This window comes from Drosophila subpulchrella, chromosome X (genome assembly GCF_014743375.2).
Source record: "Drosophila subpulchrella strain 33 F10 #4 breed RU33 chromosome X, RU_Dsub_v1.1 Primary Assembly, whole genome shotgun sequence".
Taxonomy (NCBI): Eukaryota; Metazoa; Arthropoda; class Insecta; order Diptera; family Drosophilidae; genus Drosophila; species Drosophila subpulchrella.
The window spans coordinates 26,597,676-26,624,121 of NC_050613.1; the positions used below are offsets into that span (position 1 = coordinate 26,597,676).

General features: G+C 36.4%; 1 protein-coding gene across 2 annotated transcripts in view; it reads right to left on the reverse strand.

Moving 5' to 3' along the window:
• The window catches only part of LOC119558379 (mannosyl-oligosaccharide alpha-1,2-mannosidase IA), a 58,639-nt gene extending 32,510 nt beyond the window's left edge, over positions 1–26,129 (reverse strand). Inside the window, exons 1-2 of one of the 2 annotated variants that reach the window (XM_037871897.1) lie at positions 25,974–26,129; positions 23,608–24,368 (exon numbers count right to left, since the gene is read on the reverse strand). In XM_037871897.1, coding sequence (XP_037727825.1) covers positions 23,608–24,243 — 636 coding nt within the window. In that variant the 5' untranslated portion in view covers positions 24,244–24,368; positions 25,974–26,129. Of the gene's footprint in view, positions 1–4,965; positions 7,246–23,607; positions 24,369–25,973 lie in introns of those variants that run through there. The other variant, XM_037871896.1, reaches the window with a different exon arrangement.
• Between the last annotated feature and the right edge of the window lie 317 nt (positions 26,130–26,446).

Sequence of the window (26,446 nt, forward strand, 5' to 3'; positions counted from 1 at the left end):
TTATTAGGAATGATTTGATTTAATTGATTGTTGGCATATTCAAACTTTCCTTTTCTTTCGGTGACAATTGAAATATGTAAGGTTTTTCCACGCGATTGCCTGGCATATATATATGCGGAGAAAGTTTTACCAAGGACATTTTTCCTAGAGAGAAGGTGGCGATGGAGATAGATAGATGGTTGGGTGTTTTTTACTAGGACAGGACATGATAATTGAAAGCATTGGGGCGTTGTCATTTGCGCATTTGTCCGAGCGCAGAAAACTTTCTGCAAGACATGGCAGATCCCTCACCTTTTATTCATTGTATACTTTCCCATTTCCCCCCCTTGCACTGCCCTTTTATCACCTTTTCCTAGCGCCAAATTGAAGCTTATTGTTGGATTGTTGGCAACTGTCAGCGGCACTTTCTCACTCCGCCACTTGCTCAGTATTTTTTGTCGGACAAAACTTTTTATCCATGATATTGCACACTAAGCAGCAGGGCGAAACACGAAGCGGTGTTCTCGAATCATTCATTTGCAACTCACCTGAAAGTAAAAGAATCGGAAAGTACATGAGTACACTGGGGGAAAAAATGGATCACTATTGTGAGCCACAAAAAAAATGATAGGTAGACGCAGGACTATGGGTGATATGATCTTTTAAGCTTTTAGAAAAATTATATCACATTTAATAGGACTTTAAACGATAAAAATAATAATAAATATTCGAATGGGATTGACTGTCTTAACTTGATCTTGACTAAAACCATTATTCAATCTTATAATTTGTATTCATAAATCAAAACCACTTGAAAGGTGCAAAAACATCGATGATTTTTCGATGTAACATCGATGATTGCCTGTTAAAAAATCGAAAAAGCGATGCTTTCTGCACCTCTATTTTAAACGTCACTATTATTCTTTTAAAAATTCCAGTTCTCATAACAAATGTGTTATTATATAATTAGATTTTGATCCCCCTAAAAACATATAACCCAAAGACAAATGGTACAAAAACTACAATATTCTGATAAGTTAGTCACTACTAAAACCCCAATTTTTAGTCTTATAATTTTTATTTATAAATCAATGTCACTATTATTCTGTTAAAAATGCTAATAATAAATATTATATCATTTTGGGATATGATAGCCACAACTGAAAACAATCGTATAATGGTTATTTCCTAATCAACTTAAAAGTCCCATTTATTCTTCTAAAAAATTAAATATCTCTACATATTTTTAAAATTATTATTTAGCCCCGAAGAAAGTGCAAACATTTTTCGCCTTGTAGTGCCGCGTTTAAGAATGCGAATTTATCGGTGTATTTGTGAGCAGCAGGCGCGTGTTTTCCATATAAAGAGGCTGCTTTGCATTGCAATTGGTGGTTATAAATTATGACCGGCCTCCCGGAGACATGACTGATGTATTACGGCAAAACGGGGGGAAAGTGGGGGGGGGGGGAAATGAGTGAGCGGAAAACCGTTTATCAGCATGAAAAGAAAATTCACTATGTGGAAAGTGCTCGCCTGCTGATGACCAACGGAAATAAGCGATAATTGTTGCGACAATGGCGAGCAATTCAAAATCTTAGTTGAGGTACTAAATGAAATGAGTAAGTAATTTAGGTGGTAATATATTAATGCTTTTAATTTCTTTTAATCTTCTATCTTATGGATTTCTGGGCAGCCATCGTGCACCATAAATTCTAATTTATCCCAGTAAATACAGGAGCCCTGTGCAATGCAGTTCACTTAGCAGAACACTAGCTCAACTTGGCGATAATTACAAACGCCCGAGGGATTTCACAGGCAGCACCGCAACTCCCTCACAATTATTTTAATTTTCACAACAGGCCAGGCCAACTTGCAGCCATTTCCCCACCCCCTTCACTTTCACTTTTTTTGGGGGAACCCGCACGTGATGAGCCTGCGGCAAGTTGAAAGCCAAAAACTGAGCCCCACTTCGCCCGCAAAATGTGCTTTTGTTTACCTAAAAAGTTAAGCAATTTATTATTAAGAAAAACTTTTACACCCGAAAGTCGAAAGTGCCAAGAGAAATGGGGATATGGCAGAGGTTATGGCCCTCATGTTTCTGGCCAAAAGAGAATTGCGTATGATAAATGGGTGGATATTAAATAAAGTGCATTACAAGCCAAGGACAAAGCCAATCGAAAGCCATCTAAGAGAAATTGTCGAAACCAGTAAAACAAGTGTAAAAATTAAAAATCCCAAAAACATTAAATTCCATAAGAAAAAAATGTCTTGAAAAGTTCTTAACACGGCTACATTTAAATTGCTGAAATCAAAAAAAATAAAATTAATTTACAATTTTAGATATATTTTTAATCATGATCAAATTAACAAAAATGCTTTAAGCCCAAAACAATTAAAAAATCCCATTTTACAAAATGGTATTTGAATGGGAATGACTTTCCTGGAAAATGTACCTTTACTTTTGATTTTTTTTAAATATCTTTGTTCTAAATCCATCTTTTTTTATCTAGTTGCATTACCATTTCTATTTATATATTAACAAAACAAGTAAATCAGCAGCAGCCATGGAAATCAACAAACGGAAGTGGGCAAAATTAGCGTTTCTAAATAAATGAGCAAGTCTCATATGAAATTCAACGGCTTAATTTATCGCCCTATCTCTTTCTGCCTGACTCTACCCCTCTCTTTCTAATCATTCAACCCGGTGAAAAAGCAAAACAAATGGGGGAAAAAAAATAACTAGAAGTCGGGGCGCACATTGAAAATCAAGTAATTAATTTCACACGGAATAAGTTTGCAAGTTAATTGGCTTAGAGCTGGCTTTTGACTGAATCTGACTGGTTAGCGGCAAAAAAAAAAAAGAAATAATAAATAAGGTTTTCCGACTGTCAGATACTTAGTACTCCAGTTTTATCTTTTTATTGGTTCCTAGCAAGTAAAACTATTGTTTTATTATTTCAAATGAATTTTAGTATAGCCCTTATGAAACTAGCTTCATTTTTTAGCGACTGAGTTTGATATATTTTTAAAAATAAGACAACCTTGAAAAAGGATCTAAAGCTTTACAAAGTTTAAATATGTTAAAATAATAAATTAAAATATATTAGGATACAATGGCTTTTTTAAATAAATCCAGTTGAACAAAAATCAAGTAGGTGTCATAGGGTCTTAGAAAAAATGTAATAATATATTATTAATAATATAATATTAATTTTAGTTGTTTTGGCTTAAAAACTGAATACATTTGTATTTTCCCTCACCATTTTTAGACAATAAAATTAAGTAAATGATTTATTTAGACCTTTCTAATGGGTAATTAAAAGCGTAGTCTTGACTGTTCTAAAAGCATTAAGCATCCACCTTTTGTTCGGCAACTTTTTCTATGAACTTTGGCGTGTGTGGGTTTTGCATCCCCTGGCTCCCCCTTTTTAATCGCATTAGAGAAATCGCGAGATTTACATGGGATTTTCAATTACTGAGGGTAGGTCGTGTGGGCGGGGTATTAGGGGGCGGCGATTTTATTATTGTTATGCCACAAAATGAAGTTTATTTTCGCAAACGTCTGCCCGTTGTGCATGTGCAGTTTATTCATTTGATTTCCCAGCGCCATTAAAACTATGTTAATTATTGTAATCTGTAATCTGTTTTGTCGTAATGCCCAGGGGCTCAAAATTGTTAGCCGATATTGTTGTCTCTGCAAATGACTGGGGGCGAATTGCGGGCCCAGTGACCCGTATTTAATTAAATGAGCCAAGGGTTTTAAAAGCAGCGAATAATTGATTTTAAAGCTGGTTGCCTTTTTTTAATAAATACTCTCATTTAATTAAATCATATCTCAAATATTGATAGCAAAAAAGCTTTTAAAACCCTATGATTTATTACTGGCTTTTCCAGAAAATTCACAAATAATTATTATTAAAAACAAATGACACTGCAAATGTTACATATGGAAGTCATAGATCAAATCGCGTTATTTTAACTTTTTTATGTTTTCCCATTAGCATAAATCTCCAAGCCATTTGCAATGGGGGAAAATGGAAGAAAACCGGCTCAAGATCAACGGCCAGAATCGGTTAGAACTAGTGCCAACTAGTTTTCAGCCATGAAACGAAAGCTATTAAACACACAGAGTTATAGGAAATATAGAATAAAAAAATAAACGTCAACGGAAGACGGACAACTGTTATAGATACTCGGTTATATATGCAAATGGCGAGCAAACAAAACGTGACAAATTTAATTGGGAAACACCCACCCGAAAAAGATGGAAAAATAAAAGGAATACATAAACTCTAACACGCCACCACAACACACGAGCTTTTCCGCTTTTCTGCTTTTCCGAAATGAAAATTTTCCGCGGGCGAAATCGAACGGAAAAACAAATGCACTTTTCGTTGGGGCGGTGGGTGGTAAAAGGGTTACAAAGCGCGAATTCGTGTTTGCCGTCCAGCATGACAATGCAGGAAAATGATTAGCCAGAGATAGCTCTAATAAAAGCGAGAAAAGCGGAAAAACGTGAGCCGAACACCACAGAAATTCACACGTAAATTGAATTTTCGTATCTGTAATTGCGAAAATTACACGGCCAAGGGTAATGATAAATCAAACCCAAACCCCCATGATATGATATATGGCATTTGGGTTTCAAAATAAAGGAAAACAAAACCAAAATAAGTTGTCAAGAATATTTATTATCATAGAACTTAAACACAATTGAAGACAGATTTAATTTATATCAGTTTGTGAACATATCATACAGATAACATATCAATGACTTTTGTTATTAGTGGCAATTTCGAATTCAAACTTATAAGGAATTAAAATTTATTTTTAATATAAACCTATCTCATATCTATGAATGTGAAAATGCCAAGATAAAAATGGTATTTAAATCATTACAAAAAAAAAAAGAGTTCAACTGTATCTCTACATTTCTAACTCAACTCCTGTGTCTTTGAGGCGAACGTATTTTCGCTCAGTGTATACCTGTTTGACGTGGGCGCGTCGCTCGAATTGTATGCCGCCAGGGTTGTGATCTGCGATGCCCATTGTAATATCTGGGTTGGTAGTATTTGTGGTGCTGCTGGGGGTGATTTGCGTACTGCTTTCTGGTATGTTTTCTATATTGTTAGCTGGTGCTTTGGTGGCTGCTGTTGCTGTTAGGGGCGCAGCTGCTGGCAATGAAATCGAATCCACATTTCCCTCCATTAAAGCCTCGGCCGCCTGAAGAATTCGCGGTCCTGCACTGCTTGAACTGCTTCGACTGCTTGCCACGGGTACACTGCTTGGACCACTGTCATTGTTCAAACCGATTTCGATGACAATCTTATTCGGTTGCTGCTGCTGCTGCTGCTGTTGCTGCTGCTGCAGCTGTTGCTGCTGCAACTGCAGTTGGCGCTGCAGATTCTTCGGATGCGTGGCCGCCTGTATGTAGTTGAGATCGCTGCGGGAGAGATGATGCTGCTGCAGCGTCGAGTACTGCTGCTCGACGAGGGCCGCCCGCGTTTGGGCCGCCTGATGACCCCCATTTGCTGCCGCCGAATCGCTGGCCACCTTCTCGCGCAGCTTCACGATATTCGATATGTTAATGCTGTTCGTCAGCGTGATGCCCGTGATGCAGACCAGGATGATGGTCAGCACGACGCCGCAGATGACCAGGGTGGGCATGCGGAAGCATTTCCGGCTGCACATGGTCACCTTGGGTGGGTTACGGCCAGAAACGCATGCAGGCGGTGGAAATCAGCTGCTCCAACTTGTCGCTTTTTCTTCTTTGGGTTCTGAACAGGTTTTTTTTATTTATTTAAAGAACATACTTTCGATTTTTCTATTAGCTATTTATTTTTACTATATTTATTTAAAAAAAATTGTTCTTATGATTTTGGGATTACGTTGTTCTATGGTTTAGTTGTTGTGTTTTACCAAATTTGTAGATTTATTTGGATTATCTAATTTTTCTTTTACCTTCTTATATATTATTTATTTGTTTTTAACTTCAAACTATTTTTCAGCACAAATATTTGGTAGTTATTTTTCTTTTCTGGGGTTTATTATCTTATTTTCGTTAAGCAATATCTTCGTATCTTTGTTTGTGTCCAACTCGCGAGATTTTCAACAAATATTTGTTTGTAATTTTCTGGTTTCTGGTTGTTGTTGCCAACTTGCGAGATTGCCAAACAACAAAGGTTTGTTGCCGATTTTTTTGTTACTTCATTTTCATTTAATTCGTGTTTGTCTTAGCGATCGTCGAGCTTTTTGCGCGCATTTCGAACTGCTCGCTTCTGCAGCTGAAATGCGAATGCAGTGCGATAACCGCTGCACTCTCTCTGGTTCTCTAGCACTCTCTCTCTCTCTAACTCTCTCAACTCACCTGGAGAGCGTAAAGCAGTTTTGCAATTCCATGAGTGGTTTTTGTTGGTGTTGTTATTGTTGACTATTGGTTTTGTTGTTGTTATTGTTGACTATTGGTTTTGTTGTTATTGTTGACTATTGGTTTTGTTGTTGTTGTAGTTATTTCTTTACTTTTCATTGCTATGATTTGTTTTCTTGATGTTGTTGTTGTTGCTTAGATTTGATGTTGCGTTGTTGATTTTAGGTTTATGTCTTGGCTAACTATTTCTGTGGTGAATTTGTTGTAAAATTGATATTTCTTATTTTTTACACTTTATATATATAAATACTTTTTAATTTTTATTGTGGTTTTTGAATAAATTAACTTAATTTATTATTGATTAAGTGTGAGATTATTGTTGATTTGCAGTTATATTTTGCTTTCGTTGTAGATTTTTTATTGTTGAGTTTCTGTCAATTTATTGTAAAACTTAGGTAATAAACACACCTTGTTGATTTATTATATGATATATAGTTGTTCTGTTTAGTTGTTAATTACTTTGTTGTGGTTCTGTTGTTAATTTGTTGATAATTGTAGAACTGTTATTCTTATATTACCTCATTGTTTGGTTGCTTTTAAAGACTTTTTTCAGATTTCATACTTAGTTAGAATTCATGTCTCTTTGCATAACTTACAATAAATGCGTTACATTTTAATTTATTTGGCTTTTTAGAATTTACTATATGGTTTATATTATTATTATAATATCTGTATTATTTTGTAGGTTTATTTTTTATTTTTATCGATTTTTTTTTGTTGTGCTGCTTTTAGTGATATCAGTGTTGTTCTTACTTGTTTGAACCTTTAAAATTTGGCTTGTGATTTATTTTATTGCTGTTGGTTGTTGGTTTGCATTTTGTTTATTTTTGCACTGGCTTGCTGTTTGTTTTTCCAAAAATACACAATGCACACGCAAAAAATATGTAGCTCGTTAACATTTTAATGTTCTCATGCAGTTGCGGTTGCTGTTGCTTTTGAGGTGTGGCAAAAACCAATAAAACCATTTATTTTCGTGCAGTGATCGCTGGCAAATTGAATTTACGAAAGCATTTTTGAGTGTGTGACACACTTTAAATGCTTTGAATTCATTGATAATAAAAGCAATTAAAATGGCGATTTTCCTTAGACAAGTTTCCAGTGAATAATAAATGTAGAACTTCTCATATTAATTGAATTCTCTATTACATCTTCATTGATCTCTATCGATTATATTAAGTCATAACTTGCCGCCCGCAAAAAATGTTAATGAAATGTTCGCCACTCCTTTCACTTTTTTTTCCTTTCACCACCATTCCTATTTCCTGAGCTGTTCAACCTTGACTATATCTACGCTCTCACTTTCTAGGCAGCCAGTTGGGTCGTAATGCCCACCTAATACCCTGCTATTCCCAAAAGGCTTTAAAGACAAAGGGATATTTGACGACAACATTGCACCTTTCTGGAACTTCAAAAAGCCTTTATTCTGGAGCTGAGCTTATTGAATTTTAAAGGATTTGAAATTCATCATTTATTAGTTATGTGGAATATTGATTTAAATATAAAATATATATATATATAAGCATTATAAAATGTTTAAATAATATTTATTATTTTTAAAGGGGTTATTTAGAGAAACCACATTTTATATAGCATATATTTAAAAACATATTGTTTTATATTATAGGGTATTTTCCATTTGTGTTTAAAATATTCCTCAGCTTTCTTCGCATTATAAAATGTAATAAACAAGTAAAATTCAGCAAAGCCCAGTTGCTTATTATTTTTTAAAGGGGTTATTTATAAGAAAACCCCCTTTGATATATCATACATTTTCCTTATATGTTTTAAAAACATATTTATTTTTAATTCAAGGGTATTTCGCATTTGTTTCTAATATTTTCTGAGGCTTTCTTCGCCTTTCTGCCTTTGTGTGGTATTTCTTTTTTTGGAGGAGGATTTAAGCATTCATTTCATGGGATCTGCACACGCGTCTTGAGTTCAGTGGGGAAAAGGGGACACTTTGCGGATTTAATTGAGCCGACACGCACGCTCTCACACACACACACACTAGTGCCACACACACACACACATAGAAACTTGGCAGAAATTTCATTTAATTGCATATTAACGCCTGTTGCCTAGACGAATTTATTTCGTTTCTCCTCGTCTTGGGCTGCCCTATTTTTTCCTTTTGTTTCCCAAAAAAAAAAAAACAGAAACAGCACCTCCTCAGTGCTTTTTTCGCTATTTATTTCAATTAATGAAGCTGCGTCTTTTGTCGCTTAATTAATTCCAAACAAAAGGGCTCTCAACACGTTTTTTCCCAGCATCAGCCAAAAAAGAGGGGGAAACTGTGCGCAATTTGGGCATTAACGGATTACATTTTCAATTAACATGTTGAGGCATTTTAATTTGTTGTAATTTGTGACAAATTGCCCTGCGTGTGATTAAGAAAGGGAATCAGTTAACTTTCGATGGAGAGGAGAAGTTAAATGAATGACAAGTGTTTTGTGTAAATACAAGTGTAACCTAAAATATTTGTGACCTATTTGAGGTGATACTAATTGACTTATATTGAAACAAGTAGATACAATACAGAATCTAAGAATGAGAAACCTAAAGAGACCGCCAAAAAAAAATATATATTTTATATTACAAAATGGTATCTTGGAAAACATAATATTTAGGAAAATTACCCCAGCGCAAAAGATCTTTTCGCATGGTAAATTGCATAATAACAACATCCATCAAGAATAAGAAGTATGAAGAAGTGAAGACGCAGGCAGCTGCAGCTGAATTTATACGAACCGAACGATGTGCGGCAATCTTTGGCGTTTCATCTTAATTATTTTCAGCAGCTTTTCATAAAATTGCGGCTCAAGGCGAACGGCAAACAGATTGCATTACAACAAGTTGCACGGGATGGAGATGCAGCACGTTGGAAAATCGAGGGGGTTAAACTTTATTAAATTTACGCAAGTAAATTGCAATTTATTCCCAGCAGCTCCAGCTTCATTTTGTGCCCAGTTCTACCCCTTCGTTCACTGGGCAGAGTCACTTTAAATTGGATAAGGCAGGCAACGGTGCGTATGCGTAATGGCCGAAGGGCCGAGTAAAGTAGTTTTTACTACGGTGCGTATACTTGATGCGTATACTTGATGCGTATACTTGATGCGTATACTTGATGCGTATACTTGATTCGCAGTGGCATAAGGTTATTTACTTGTTTAACGATTTTTTACTAACCAAGAGTAAGAGTGGCACAGTAATCACTAGAGATTTAAATCACTTCCATAAGTGCCTAAAAGTATGAAATAGTAAAGATGTTTTATACATTTTGAAGGCACAGAAATCCAAAACAGACTTTATCGTGTCTTAAAGTATGCAACAAAAAAGATTTCATATATTTTTCACTTTGAAGGCAAAAAAATCAACAGGGATTTTAAATCATTTAGCTACAAAGGTGTCTAAAAGTATTCAGTTTAAAAGTCCGACATACATATTTCTTCCATTCCACTTTTACATTTTTTACATTTATTTACAAAGGTGTCAAAAAGTATGCAACAATAAATATTTGTAATACAAAAGTCTAACCTATTTGTTCTGTTCCATTTTTCCCTGCATACTTTTAGTCACCTTTATAAGTTATTTGAAAAAAACACGCTGGTTTTCGCTTTTTTTCAATAGCAACTTAAATTTGCAGCCGGAAGCCACTGGATTCTAATCAATATTCAGCAGGGTATATTTTGTTTTTAAATTACAGCCAAGCAAATTGGACTTAGAACTTGGTCAGCAAACTGCAGTTCGTGTTTCGTTTTGCCATTTTGCCATTTTGCCACCAAAACATTTTTCCTGCCCGAGAACAACGCATTATTTTGTCATTTGCATTTGCTCTATTTTTTTGCTCTTTCATTTTTCAAAAAGGGGATTCTCGTTTTTTCTTCCTATTTTCCCACTGCTGTTTTTCGCTTTGTTCCTTCCGCATTTTAGTGCCCCGCAGGCCGCTTTTTTCCTTTGGCTGCGCATTCAAATCCGAAATCCCAAATCCAATCCCAGGGCTCCTCCTCGCTGCCCCAGAGTGTCCTTGGGCCAAGTCGAAGTTGCGGAGGCTATCTGGGTTTCTTTTTCGCTCTGTCAAATTCCGCACAAATCGAGTTAACTTTTAGGCAACACAAAAAAAAAATTGTGGAATACACGAAAGGGAAATACAAATTCTCATTCCACATGCAAGCCCGTGACCCGTGACCCCCACTCATTTGGCCCGCCTTCGGCTAAATCAACAAACAAACTGCGACATCATCTGCATCTGCATCTGTATCCGCGTGTCCTTGCAACCTGTCTCTAATTAGTGGAACTATTTGCCCAGCACAGTTGCCCCCTTTTAACCCTTTTTGGCCGCCTTACTTTGGCGATAATTATGCGCCTGAGATTGAGGGGTTAAGCCCTTGAAGATTTTTCGGCTCTTTTTATAAACAATTTTATGTCCAGTCATTATAAACCTTTGAAAGGACCTTTGCATTGAATGGGTTGCTTTTATGATTTATTAATTTGATACATAGAGATCCGAATTTATGCAAAAAAGGACTCTAAGGAAACTTGAAATAAACCCAAAATTCATATAATTCATGATTATATTTAATATTCATATGCTTTAAATTAAACATCTTATATTGTTAAAAATAAAACTACGAATTTATGGATCATTTTTAGTTTACAAAATATTTTTACAAGTAATGGCAGGATATCTGGGGATATTTTCTAACCAAGTTTGTGGCATCTTCCCCTTAGCTTAGCTTCGACCTGATTCAATAGCAAATTTATTTGCCTTGAGCAATTGTTTTTCAAACGCTGAACAGTCACTTAAAATGCAGATCGTAATGTTGGACTGCTGGTCATCGCCTTGCCTACCTTGCTGTTTTTATTTTTATACTTTCCAACTGGTTTGCGGGTTGGGGTTTCGGGGTGCGTATACGTAATGTGTCCTACTGGGCCACAGAAAAGTCCATCCTTATTTTACTGCGTGTGCAGTGCGACTTTCGAAGCCAAACAAAAAAGGACAAGGACGGACAGGCAATGAGCAGCAAGCAGGCCGTCTATTGCAGGCACTTTGAATTATTAAAACTGCACCACAAGGATAACAATAACAAGAGCAGAGAGGACCAGAATCCAAACCTAACCAAAACCCACTATCCCAGTGTCCTTTGTGTCGTGTTTTGTGCATTTGACAACGCTAAACGAAAGACACCCGGATGGAAAAAGCATATACAACATTTTAATTTCAGCTTGGATTTTCAATTTTCAAACGGGTGGAATTTCATGTCGGACTTGATTAGTCCTTGCCAATTTGTCGCTTTATTTATTCTGGTTGATGCCTATTGTCCCGAAGTTGTGTTCATTGTTAGGATCATGGAAAAAAGTATTTAGGAATTTATTAAAAAAACGATTTAGCAATTATATATTATTGGTTAATATTAAGTAATTTTATTCAGTATTATTTTTCAAAGCATCTCTTACAAAGAATATTATTAAAAACAAAATAACTTAAGGATTTTAAACATATTCTGGATGATACCTATTTTTATAATAATAATATTAAATAATTGTATTTAGTATTATTTTTCAAAGCATCTATTACAAAGAATTTTAATAAAAACTAAATCACTTGAGGATTATAAGCATATTCTGGGTGATAACTACTTTCATAAAAAAAATACTTAGAAAGTTTTATAACTAGATCAGTTAGGGATTTCCATCACAATAGATAATAATAGAAAACAATTTAATGTGTAGCTGTTGTTCCAGGACAGAAAATTCCGCACTGCCAGTGAAAAGTGGAGAGAAGGGAAAACTTTTGTGAGAAATCGATGCCAGATTTAATTAGTCAGTGCCAACTGTTGACAGTCGAAGGAGGAGACAGTCGAAGGATCGGCAGATGCAGAATGCGATGCCCATGTCCTTCGAGAGGGGTTGGGTGTATAGGGTGTAGAGGGAGGGGCACAATAAAGGGAGATGGCAGCTTGCCAGGACATGTTTAGTGCCCGTTTTTACCCTCCATAAAGAGGAGCCCTCAGCAGTACCCCCCCTCCTTTCATTCAGGTGCTGTGCTGCGTCAGGAGGTCTGACATGTATGTTGTCCTGGAGAAGAAATAATTTAGCATACTTTTATGCGCCTCCCCATGTCCCTATTTCTCGCCCATGTGTGCTTTCTGTTTGCACAGAGTTGCATCAGGAAAAGTGGGGTTGCCACCTTGGTTATAGGAAAAATGATCACAAGTTATATTTCTAAAAATTATTCTAGGATTGAGGGTATATTTATAATGTAAAAAAAAACAACTAAATTCAAAACAATATTTATTTTCCAAAGGTGTCTAAAAGTATGCAGTGAATTTCACCCCAATAATAACAATTTGCCAAAGAAGTCACTGGCTTTTAGAAATATTTTCCAAAGCTGTCTAAAAGAATGCAATAAAAATCAGACGCCTTTTTAAAGCGATCACGCAAAACTTCCGATCTCTATTTCCCTTTTTAAAATAGTTATTAGTATGAATTGTGATGCTTTCTCTGCAACCTTTTCCCTTAATTGCTTTTTCGGCTATCCAATCCAATTTTGCCACCCATAGCCTTTAAATTTTTACTACTCAAAAAGAGAAAAAACAAAGAAAAGAGGAAAAATCCCAACCACAAGGAATGAAAAACCGCATTCGGCTTCAATTGTTGGCTGACAAAATGGATTGTCTGTGTTGGCCGCATCTGACTTTGGCAGAAACCATCTAACAGAAAAGATAAAACTATAAAAGGATGGTGAGCCAGTCATTTACGATGGAGTCCAAAATAATAGACACACTAAGCCCAAAAACTACAGATCACGAAATAGGAAGACAAATCGAATTAAAATACCGTTTTGTATCGTTTTAGGCCAACATTTCACCAAAATATCTTAGGATGAACATCTTTTTTGTTTTTTTTACAAAATATATTAACGGAAAGCAGACAAAACAACTAACATTTTGAACACAAATGTGCATAAAGCTGGCGAGGAATAGAGTTTTTTCGCAGAAAAGAGGCATCAATTCCGTTGACTGCCGACAAAAAGACAGTTTTTCCCGAAAACGAAACGAAATAAAACTAGATTTTGCAATTAAAATGCAACACTAGCAGGGGAAAAAGGGGCAGGGGGCTTTGCAAAACTTTGGCGGCAAAAAGTCAGCAAATGATTTTTACAATTTGCCTCCGAATGCAGTTGCAGAAACAACCAACAGGCACAAATAAAATGCATGGCAAAGCGGAAAAAGTTGGTCGGCAAAAAATGGAGATATATAAAAAAGCAGAGAAATATACATAAAACCCACCGCAAAAGTCCAGGTGGAAAAAAGGGTATAAAGGTACTTCCCCCTTCTGCTTTTTGCAAGACCAATAAATTGTATGTTTTTTTTTTGTTTGTTGGTTGGTTTTCTGTGTTCTGTTTGTTGTTTTGTTTCGTTTTGTTGCCTTCTTTTTAGCCAACAGGCGGCGCCACAAGAATTATGGCTGGACACAAGAAAAGGCGTGGAAAGCCCAATGAATTATTAATCAACTAGGAGAAAGCAAAAGGGGAACAAAGAAATTCAGGAAGCGGAAAAAAGGGACAACAAAATGTGAAAGGTGGTGCCGCAATAAAAAATAGCACCAATACATCCCTAAAAAAAAGGGCATGAATAATCTAAGCTAATATGTTTGCCTCTTTGAGCTTAGCATTCATTAGAAGAAATTATTTTTATTGGGATCATAAGTGCAATTTTTACATTTTCGTGTTTTGAATTAATAAAAAAAAAACTGTTGAATGTTATTATTTTTTATAGACAGTTAAATAGGCATAGATTAAAGATTGATAAGCCACTAGGGTTTTTAAAAACTATATTTCAAAGGCTATGTTTGGTGTCTAAAAGTATGCAACAATATATTTTAAACTTTTTTAGCCACTGCGTACTTTTAAACACCTTAAATTAAATACAACCCCTAGTAATTTGCGTAGCATCCCAAATATATTTATTTTTTTTACTGCTTTCTAATTAAAACTTGTGAAATTTTTACCTTTAAAGTTCAATTTTCTACTGCCCAAAAGCAGGCAGTGATAAATGTATCTTTATTTTATTATTTTACTTTTACAATGTCTTTAAAAATAACCTACAAGCAACGACAAGTAATAAATGTAACTTTTCCTTGACATCAAATCATACGTGTCAAAGTGACTGAATGGATGAAATATGGGTGAGTTGGGTGGAAAATGCGGGAAAATGTGGGAAAATGTTAAGGCAGGTCAACGGCAGTCGTCGCAGGGGAAGGACACAGCTTATGAGTCGCCGGAAAGAGACGGGACCAGAGTGGGAATTCTTCAAATTCCTCGTTATCTCTTCCTCGAAGTTTGTGGCTCCCCAGCCCACTTTATCCCACATATGCCAGCATCATCAAGTGGATTGTCTGGGTCTCAGCTTTCCCCTCGACTATTCTCTACTTTTTCTCCGTTTTTTTTTTTGCCCATTTTTCTCCATTTTCTACGCTCTTGCCGTTCGTATCACCGCTTAAGTGCACTCCAGTTGCCTGTAAACAAACACACTACTTGGCCCAAAGGGGGCAGCTTGGCTAAGAACATGATATGCCTTTGTCTAGCCCCAAATGCAATGCCTAAAGATGCACTTTCCTAGAAGGGGAAAAAGAAAGCCTAAGCCAGGACTTTTCTCCTCCAGATGGAAAACAAATTATGCTGCTCTACCGGAAAATTTGTTTATTACTTTTAAAGGCAGGATGGGAAACAATTGGTAAAAACTGTAATGAGTTTTTTTTAATATTCCGAAATATTAAAATAAAATACTACTTCATTAATCAACCCTATTCAAATTGAGTACAATATTACCTTAGGGGGCATACTTTTAATTGAAATTCTTCAGCTAAAACAGGATCGTAGGATCCATGAACTTGGAAAAAGCTGAAAATCGGGAAAAGATTTTTTCTAAAAGTATTCAGAAAAATTAAAATAATATAATACTTCATTACTTAACCCTGTTCATTATAATATTATCTTACAAAGCCATACTTTTAATTGGATTCCTTTCATTTCTTGGACAAAGAAACCAGCTGAAACCACATTAAAGGGCTTTTACTGTGCAATTTTTGCCTACATATATGCTCCAGCATCTTTTTCGCTGTCTTTCGCCTGGTTATTATGTTGCTCAAGTGAAAAATGACGCATTATGCGTTACTTTCAATGCGTGAAAGCCGCTTGTGTGTGAGTGTATTTGTGAGCAGTGTGTTCTACGTGTCCTATGTGTGTGTGTGTGTGTAGTCAAATGTAACCCCTTGTGGCCACACACACTCAAACATGTTTTTCTAGCACCCAGATTTTTATGCGAATTTTTCCAACGTGTTTTTATTTTTGTACATTTTTTTGTATAGCTATCTCTGTTGCTCGAAAACCCCTTCTCTTTTCCGTTTTTTCATTTTTTTTTTTTATTTACTGCTGCTGCGAAATTTTCGCGCGTGTGAAGAATTTTTCTTGCCTGCTGCGCGAATTTTTGGATTTAGTTTTAGCTCTTATTTATATGTATATTTTTTCATTCAGACCCTGCTGAGAGAGTCCCCATTTCCCTCGATATATTCCATCCTGCTGTTTTTCCTTATTATTACCCAAGGGACCCCAAGTTGTTCTACACTTTTTCACTGTGACGCTGAATTTTAAATGGAACCTCGCTTGATTAAAATTCATAATGTTTAGAGTGTTTTTCTATGCAAAATTGTGTTAATTAAGTTTAATGGAGTTCAAGAAATTCTCGGTTATTTGTAGTATTGGTTAAATACATAAGCTTATAGAGTGTTAAATTGATAATGAATAATGTAAATCTTTAAAGATCAATTAACTACGCTTGATGTAATGCATTTTACAAAATTTCTTTTTAATTTCAATTGTTAAGCAAAGGATGTTATATTTATTGGCAGTTTCAAATTAATTAATATTCAATTGTGAACTTTGACACAATAATTAATCGCTGGCGGTCCAAAAATGAAAAAAAAAACAGTATCTCATTGTTTCGTCTGCGATTTTCCACCTTCGACCCTTTCCAATGCAAGCACACACCAATAAAAAAAGGGGAACCGAAAAAAAAATGAAGCTATGGTGTCATCAACACATTGCACTTCCGTTTCCGCTCCGCTAGCGTTGGCCACAATTAATGGCCAAGCAAACAATAAGTTCGCCTTCTTTCTCTTTTGGCCACTGCAACAGTAACAAAAGCAACAACAACTTAATTTATGAGTGTGTAAGTACAGTAGCTGCTCGCTAATTAATAATTATTTATCACGGCTACAATCGGAAGATACCTTTTTTCAAGCATTTTTTTATACTTTCATAGAAGTATTTTAGCTTTTTTAAAAATTATAAACTAATTGAAGTTTAATTTAATTACTTTGTTAATTTTTTTTGCTATGCAACATAATTTATAATAGCCCAAAAGCACTGTAGCCTAAAAAACATTAAGCTTTTTAAATGACATTTTAATTTTAAGAATTAAACCTTGTGATTATATTGTGTAAATATTTAACTTTGGGAGACTTGTTTGAACTGTGAACTTTATTAAACATTTTAGGATATTGTTAATATCATTTTGATTTTGATAAAAAAAAAAATAATAGTATATCCGGAACCACTTTCTTTTTGGGTAAAAATATAGCAAGATTATTTAACATTTAAAATTTAGGAAATGTCGTAATTATTAATGTTTTTATTTAACATCACAATTGTGTTTTAATTCTTGGTGGGTAACAACTTCCTTAAAATTCATTTTTGAAAAACATGGTCGTTTATACTGCATCTAATCATAAGCCAAAAAAATAACTATGGTTTTAAAATCCCTCAAAAAAGTGCCTAAAAGTATGCATCAATGTGTTTTAAACCAGTAAGTCAGATGGATTCACACCCTATTGCATACTTTTTGGATGCCTTTTAAAATGATTTCAAAACGCCAGCGATTTAAATGGAACAGCCTGCGTAACTTGTCCACTTTCATTTGGTTTATTGTCCTTTCCAGATCTCTTTGGCAATTAGCGAGCGACCACTGTCCACGTATCGGCAGTAAAGTAGCCAACGGATGCTGCTGCTGCTGGTGGTGCAGCTGCATCTGCAGTCACCTGCAGCAGGTGTAGCCTTGAACACAAACACGAAACGGGCAAACACAGGCACACACGCGCACACAAACAAACACGCGGGTTGTCGGATAGGCCCGTCGATGCCGACAAACAAATGCCAAAAAAGCGTAAATAGTCCGTGGCTTTACGGTACGGTGTGGCGTATACGTGATACGTTGCGCATACGACGCGTGGCGCGTCCCAAAAAAGGAGTTGACGCTTCCAGCGCAGGCGAGACATTAAACGCACCGCAACCGAACGGCACCACAAGAAGCCCAAGTCCACGGGGCAGCGTGAAAGCAGCAAAGGCAGCAAAAGCAGCAGCGGTGGCTAAAACATCAGCTGCAGAGCAGCCAGACAGCATGGCTTAGTTCCCCGGTCCCCCAGACACACTCCTGCATCCCGTAATTCCCACCGAAACCGAGGCCCGAGCGAAGAGCCGAGGGCGAATCGGTTAAATTCGGCTTAGTTCGAGTAAAGAAACGAGCAGAAATCGAAAAGTCGAGGGTTGTCGAAGGAAAGCGACGAAATTGGGCCCCTAATACGAACTTTGTAGGCCCTTTAGCACAGAAATTATTATAACATCCATTTTTACAGAAATGCAGAAATAACAGTTCTTAAAATTCGTATATTAATAAAAAAATATAGGTATCATCAGGTAGGTATAGGTATATTTTAAAATATAAATAATTAAATACACAAATATTCTAAAACTTGACAAATATATAACCGATATTGGATTAGTAAACATGATAACACTTTCGATGCCATGGGTAAACGAAATTATTATAACATCCATTTTTACAGTAATGCAGAAATAACAGTTCTTAGGATTCTTATATTAATAAAAAATATAGCTATCAAATCAAACAAGCTAATTATAAGTATTTTAAAATATAAATAATTAAAAACACAAATATTCTAAGACTTGACAAATATACAACAGATACTAGAATAGTAAACATGATAACACTTTCGATCCCATGGATAAACAAAAATCCTTAAAATTCCCAAGGACTCCTGCTGAACACACTTCCTAAACCTAAGCGACCAATCGCGTTCATCAAAATATTTTGGCGCCAAAAAAAGTCGCCTATAAGCTTGGAAAGCTTTTCAAAATCGGCAAAGCTTTTGCCGAGCTTAGCAACAACTGCAGCGAAACGAACGGAAACGGAACAAAAACCGAAGCTGAGCAAAAACAACTCTCTCGGTTTTACTTCGGTTTCTGTCGACTTCGATGGACGGTTGGGAAAGGTTCTCTTAAAAAATACGTTTTTTTAGATCATATATTATTACCCGTAACAACTGCTAAATACTAGGGAATCGAAAAGGTCAGCATGGGTTCGTTCTTAATTCGTACGTTCAGAATGTTTTTTCTTTACTCTGAAAGATCTGCAGTTACGAAAGCTCTCTAAAGTTTTGTTTTCATTATTTTTTGCCCGTCTCTAAAAGAGTTGAAAAACCTGTCGCTTTGTTGCCTTGCATAAACTTGTGATACGTGGGATTTATTGTTTAATTTTCACAGTTGAACTACCTTATAAATGGGGTGTTATTATTACGGCACACGTGGAATTAACTGGAAACAACTGTGATATTCATTTAATGGAGAAACTGCAAGTCAATGCCATAATAAATAGCACATAAAGCATTGATCTTTTGAGGAAGATATTAAAAAATTTCTAGCTCAACATAAAAAATAATATATAGCTTAATATTATTTCTGGGAAAATTATAAGTTCCTAATATTTATCAACTACTAAGATCTACCAAATGTGTATTTTGACATTGCTTTCATTTCTGCTGTCAGCAATGTCTACGAATTTTAAAAGCTATTTTTAAAAATTTGAGGGACACTGTACACATGTTTTGAAATTACCAGCAGAGTACTTTTTTCGGCTGGTACATATATTCCAAAAAAATTGTGTAATTTGTCACTATTAGGCGGACAATTGCACTGAACTTTGATACAGCAATCCAGACTAGTGAAAACTATCCCTAATTGCTCTATTCTGGGTTTTTCGCAATGCCCTGGGGGATAGATAAAATCAGGGGCGGCTTCCTAAATAATTTGTGGTACACAATATAATGTAATGTTTGACAAAAAAGAAAACAACTGTTGCGCTCGATAAACATGATAATGGCACACGAAAACACAACTACATTTTTTTTTTACTAGGGAAACCCCTGTCGACGGAATAATGCCTCCAATTGTGGCAAGCCCCAAAATGAGCGTTGGAAGTTTGCCTGGTTATTGACACATTCGCTTCTATTTGGAATCTATTCTTTATTCTCCTCTCCATTTCGCTAGGTTTTTATATGCACAGCGCGATGTTTGGTGAAAGCCGAGCCCGAAAATGGAGGAGGAGTACGAGAACCAGACAGAAAGTTCAGACCTACGGACAGTGGGCTAGCTATTTAAATAAGTAGTAAAATAAATATCAAATATATTTTTAATCAATTGCTTTTGGTCAGTATCTTTCCTTGTTCTTAATTAATAGCCCAATCAATTTTCATGAGGAATTAAATTCAAGGTAATGCAGACCAGTTGATAAGAATAGTTCCATAGTTCCCCCAAATTTCTATAAATTTAAATATTCAATGGGTAACAATCGATAAGAGTGTTGCCCGGAAATCATAGAAATTCACAAGATAATATTAATTGGCCACTTTTCTTTGGGCCAACACCACTGTACATATATTCAACTGCTGCACTCAATGTAAATATGTACGCAACGACTAAATTAACAAAGAGACCTCACCCAAATGGGTCAACATTGTTCTAAGGCCCCAGCCCCCTTTTTTTTTGGACCCAAAGAACAGCAACTGGTGGCATGAATAGAAATGTTGGCAATTTCTATGCTTCGTTTCGTAGTCTCACATTTTTGGTCAAGGACAGTTTATATAGTACTTGGGTCTCACATTGAAATGCTGGACACACCCAAAGGCCAGCACACATAATACTTATCGCAGATTAAGAAAACAAATGGGTATAAATACATATTTATTTTTAAAAAGGTGCCTTTTTTAATCTTTATATCAAAATAAGAAGAGTTTTTATACCATTTCCCACTAATTTAATTTTACATTTTACTTTGTCTAACAATACATAGGTGTTTCAATAAATCGCTATAAAGTTGAATCGTTTATCCATAGATATTTTTAATAAGTGCCTTATTTAATCTTCATATCAAAATAAGTAGAACTTCTATATAATTTTCAACTAAATTTTAATTTTACTATATCAAACAATAAGTATATCAATAAATCGCTATAAAGCTGAATCGTTTAACCGGGCCAAAGCCATCATTGCAATTGCAGCGCGAATTTAACGCTCAACTAGCCCTGAAAATTGTATGGAGATTATAAATGTTTAATACGTACTTTGTACGACTTGCTGCTGCTATATGGTCAGTGAACAGATTGTCCCGTCCAGCTGATGATGGGTTTTTAATGCGTGTTTTAATGGTTCGTTGAGTGCCCGTTGAGAACTGTCAACTGGCTCAGGTGCGAGTGAGATGGACACTGAGCGGTACACACAACTGAGTAGTAATTCAAATTTCCATCAGCCTTTGTCCATTGCACAATTGCATGTCGCATGTCATCTGTTCAAAATACCATTACAGGAGCCATCTGTCTTTGGTGTGAGGTTCTGTCAGCCCCCGTCAGGTTTATTGATTCAATTTTAGCAGGTTAGGGGTTGGGCTAATATACAATTATGGGCTTGTACTCGGGGCGTTAGCTGTGAGACTTATAAACATACTGGCATATGGATAAAAATGTTGAAAAATCGCCTTTAAACTGTGATTTATAATCGTATTTGGCGATTTATAGTCAACTTTGTTTCTAGTATAACAGTTTTTAAAGGCCTAAATTAACTGTTATACTGTTATACCAACTGTTATACTGTTATGCCACTTTTACAACTGTTAAGGAGTGAGAACTTCAAACGCCTATTAAAATGTTTCGTAAATATTTATAAAACAACTTTTAAACTGTCATACTCCTCAAATACTACCCAATATTTCACGTCTTAAAACGTGGGTATTATCCAATTATTTTTCTTGAGCCCTAAAAATATCTGTTTTACATTTTTACAATTGACCCATTGACTATACTTAGATATTTGATCGCTAATCGTATCAATCATTTTCTTGACAAACAGCAAGTTTCACTTTAATATTCGTGTTGCCATACAGAAGAAAGATAGAAGAAACCCGAAGCAGAGATTAAAAAGTAGAAAAAATCGCTTAAAGCTGAGGGATCCCACAAATCACCCTGAGGCAAGGCCAGCATCCAAAATATTTGGTTACCTTTTTATTTATTTTCTAACAAGTTGAAAGCGAAACTGGAGATTAATGGCAGAGGTTTGATCACCGATCGAATGTCGAATGCAATTCACTTTAATTGGAATTGAAATGGAAATTGACTAAAAGTAAAACCCGCAGTGGGAAAATAGGTTAAGCTGTCACGATTCAGCATTATTCTCAAGAAATTTCAATTCAATTGATTTGCCTCTTGTTACCGGGCGCGTATTCTTTTTCCACATATTCAGATAGCTATAAATTAGAACGAGAAATAATGTGGAACCCGGTACGAAGTAGAAAACAAAAGCGAAGGCGGCGGTGACGACGACGATCTTTATTCTTTAGTTTTTTATTCAGCATTCTGTGCTGTCCCCACGCTCTTGAGACGATAGCTTCGCTGCCCGCTGATTTTAATGATTAGTCCGCAGATTTTGTTTTCTATTTACCGCCTGAGGCCAGAAACACAGATTCTGGGTCAGTGGAATCAAACAGAAACAAAAGCGAGTCAGAGCAAAAAATTAGACACGTAGGAAAGCATATAACGAAATACAGCTGAGGCTTGCAAATTGGTTATGGTATTTATGGATGCGTTAAGTCGACGGGGAAAATGGGTTATTTCTGGTTCTGGAGAAATTGGTTGAAAGGGGGAGATTATGTATACAACCGTGCCAAACCATTTAAAATTTTAACAAAATTATATTCTAATTCTATTTCTGTATTTTGTTTTTTGGTATTATATTATGTTTTTAAAAATATGAAGCTTTATAAACACACGTCATTTTTGCCGCCATTACTAACACAAAACAGAGATCATTAAGATTAAAAGGTTCCTAAGTTGAATAATACCATTTCTATATAATATCCTACATCTTTTCTATACATATGTATATATTATGATGTTTTTTGATATTATATGATGTTATCAAAAATATGGAGTCAGTTTCGCCTCATTCATTGATACAATACAGTGATCATTAAGATTGAAAGGTTCCTATCCCTGTGATATTTCCCGAACGCATAAACTCTGTTACTGAAATCTCTTTATCGAGTTGGCAAAGACCACTGGCGACATTCTTCGCATTGGTCCGTCGAGTCCCCATAAACAATTAGTCGGTACTGATTGTCTCGGAAGCTAAGCGAGGGGTCCAACATACAAGACGGGGAAATGGGAATGGGACTGGGACTGACGACCGACAACAGAGAAACACAAATAGCGGAATGTTGATAATTGCCCACGTTGCCGAGAAGCGAAAAAAAAAATAAAAAAATATATACGCAGGCCGGGAAATAAAATAAATAAACGCCAAATTAGAGCAATGAAAAAGAGCGACGCGGAAAAAATAACAAAAACGAGTGTGAATGCGAAATCGAAATCGAAATCGAGCTGAGTTGGGGAAGTCAGAGCGATAACCCCCGATAGAGTTGACTTTTTTGCCGGCATTAAAAATCACAGTCTTCCCAAGATTGCCACTCAAAATAAGTTTAAGACTATATAAATATAAATCCTATATTCAAAGAATTCAGATATAGACGTGTTGATGAGATTATAATGGATCACTTAGACCATAGCAAGTTAAGATCATTTAGGATCACAAATATGTTCATATTATCATACTTAAGATCCTTTTACACTAAATCAAAATGTATGAGGTTAAACTAATACGTTTTTCTTCCAGTTATGATCCCCCTACAAAATAACATTGTATAGATCCTGCAAGACCAGTTTTTATACCAAAACATGTCGGATTGATATGAAACCCGCCCAGGGAGTGTATTTTAAGTTATAGGGTCCGAACCACTTACCTCTTTGACCTTCTGACGTCGCTCCTCCAGCGTGGCGTCCAGTGTGTCCGCCGCCTGATCATTGCCACCGCCTCCCAGGGGCAGTTGTTGTTGTTGTTGGTTGTGCTGGGCGGGACTTTGTGAATGGGATGCAGATGAGGCCGCCTGGCTGGCGGCTGCGGCGGCATTGTCTCCCTGAACTGGAGCGGCCAGGACGGGAATGGCGGCATGCTGTCCCTCATCCAGATCCTCCTGCTGATCCGGCAGAGCGGCGACGGGAGCAGGAGCTTGGGCCTGTTGAGCGAGGGCCTGGAATTGGCCGGACTCACCGCCACCGGCAGCCGGCGGCTCGTCCAGCATATCGCCCAGTTCCGCACGGATCTTTTGCTCCAGGCGCTGGCGATCGCCGATGAAGTGCGGATCTTCGCTGCGGTGCGGGGCGTGGCCGGCGAGGGGCGGGGCCGGAATGAAGATCTCCGGCCCGGCCTTCTGGAAGTGCTTGTAGACGCGCAGGACGCGGTCGCTGCCGAAGTTATCCGGCAGCAGGAAGATGCCGCCGAAGCAGAGGAAGCACAGCGTTACCAGGACGAGTCCAATCAGACATTTCTCGCGCGAATGGAAGTTTGATTTTCGTCCAATTGGACTGATGCGATACATGGTGGATTTTTGTTTTTGCGTGTCTATAAATTATATTTGATTGATTTGGTTTATTGTTTCACGGTAGTCTTTTGGGGCATTTAAGGCTTTTCGATTTCCAGGAGTCTTATTTCTAGTTTATGCAGCTAATTAAATGGGAAAGTTCGGCGTTGATTAAGGGGTTTTTTATAGTTTTTTTTAAAGGAAATATTTAATTTTTTTCTATTATTTTCTCTTTTTAGCAAGTGCTTTTTTAAGTGTTCAAAATTGTATTTCTTTTTTTATTTGAAAATATTTCACTCTTAATTAAACTTTTTAATTAAAATCATTAACAGGATACACTCAGCTGTTTCGTTTTTTTAGCCGGCTCTCTCTTTTTCCGCTCTCTCTTCACAGACTCTCTCCCTCTTTTAATGACAGTGCATTGTTATTGTTATTACAGGCTATTTTTGGCTGTTTTTTCACACACACACATACGCCCAAAAAAGGAACACGAAACGAAAACGAAATGCAGCAACAAAAAACATGGAAAAAATGCCAACAAAAAAAACAAAGGTAATTCGAATTCGAGGCGATGTCGCTGCGTGGCAAAAGAAGAGCGGCACACACACACTCACTCAAACAACGTGGCAAACACACAGACACGCGTTCATGCGAGGCATTTCGAAAATCGTGATTTTGCACTGTTATTTTAAATTTGTGCTCTAATTTGCCACAAATACACTTGAACTCTCTAAGTTTTTTACATTTGATGTTTATAATTGAAAAGTTTTAAATTTTTTCAAGGATTCGCAGATTTTGATATTAGGTTTTCTGTATACTGAACTTTTAAAGCTTTTATTTTTGGTTTAATAATGTTTAATTTTACTTATATAAGTATGCTCACATTTATTTTAGATTAATCACCAAAAATTCTCAAAAGTTTTTACAAATTATGTATATTTTTCTGATTAATTTGATAACAATGCCTATTTTGTATTATTCAAGCTGTACTTAATGTTGTGTGAATCACCATGAATTTCTTAGAATTGATAAGTGGTACTATTTATTCATAGACACATTTTTGAAGCTCTGTTTCAAGTTAGTTTATATTTTTTAATGTTAGCTTTTATTTTAAGCACTTCACTTAGTATTCAAATTATGATTTTTAGCATTCGCTTTCAAGTCAACATTTGTATTTATTCATCGGCACATTTTGACACTAAAATTCGCACTTTTTGCAGTGTGTTTTTTATCACTTTCGAGATCTAGAATAAATCACGATTTCGTGGCGATGCATAAACTGCAGGCCAGAAAGAGACGGGAGAGAGAGAGACAGATAGAGAGAGGGGGCGGAGAGGAGCACGCAATATTTTGCAACAACAAAAAACGGGCTGACAACAATAACATTTATTACGGAATACCGTTAGCTGGCCAAACAACCGTAAGAAAAAAAAAACACAGTCACAAACAACAACAAAAATACAGAACGGGGAATGGGGAAATCAGAAACACAGCTGATGGGGGAGAATGGGAGAAAGGAGATGAAGGCAGTGAGAGAAATCAGAAAGAAAGGGATGAATCTCTGAATCTTTTGATTTTGATTTTGATTTTTTTTTCTCCTGCTCTCCTCTCCATTCTCCCCCCCAGACAGCCATCCCGCTCGCACATCTACCGCTTCCTCCTGGCGATTTTGTTGTTGCCCTCGCAGGAGGAGCTGTCGGTGCGAGCGAGAGGGGCAGTCCGCCGAGGGGGTCGACGTCGCGTTTCACCTGTCACTTTTTCTGGGTTTCGGACAAATCGAACGGCGATCTGCAGCTTAGCTGTCGAACCATCGGGGCGTCCTCAAAAATCGCGTTCAATTCGGATGGGTTCACGGTTTTTGAGTTTTTGAGTTTCCGACTAAATAAACAGGCATCCACGCTAGAGGTGGCGAAACGTCGATGCAACAAAAATCGATTTATTATCGGACTTTCAAGATATGGCAGCACCGTTTTTATTAGGGCTATTATTGGGTTAAGGTAAAAATACCATTTAATCTGAATATAAATAAGGTGCTTTTCATAACTTTCAGATATTCTCTTTCTTTCTCAGCGTACTCTCCAAAAAATCCACCATGTTCTTTTTAAAAATTTGGTTCATGACTTTTTGAGTTATGTGGATACGATACGGTTTTCAAAAAAATGGTTTCGAGAAAATCCCAAATGAAATGCGCTGCTTCAGGCCAAACTAATTAAAAAACAAA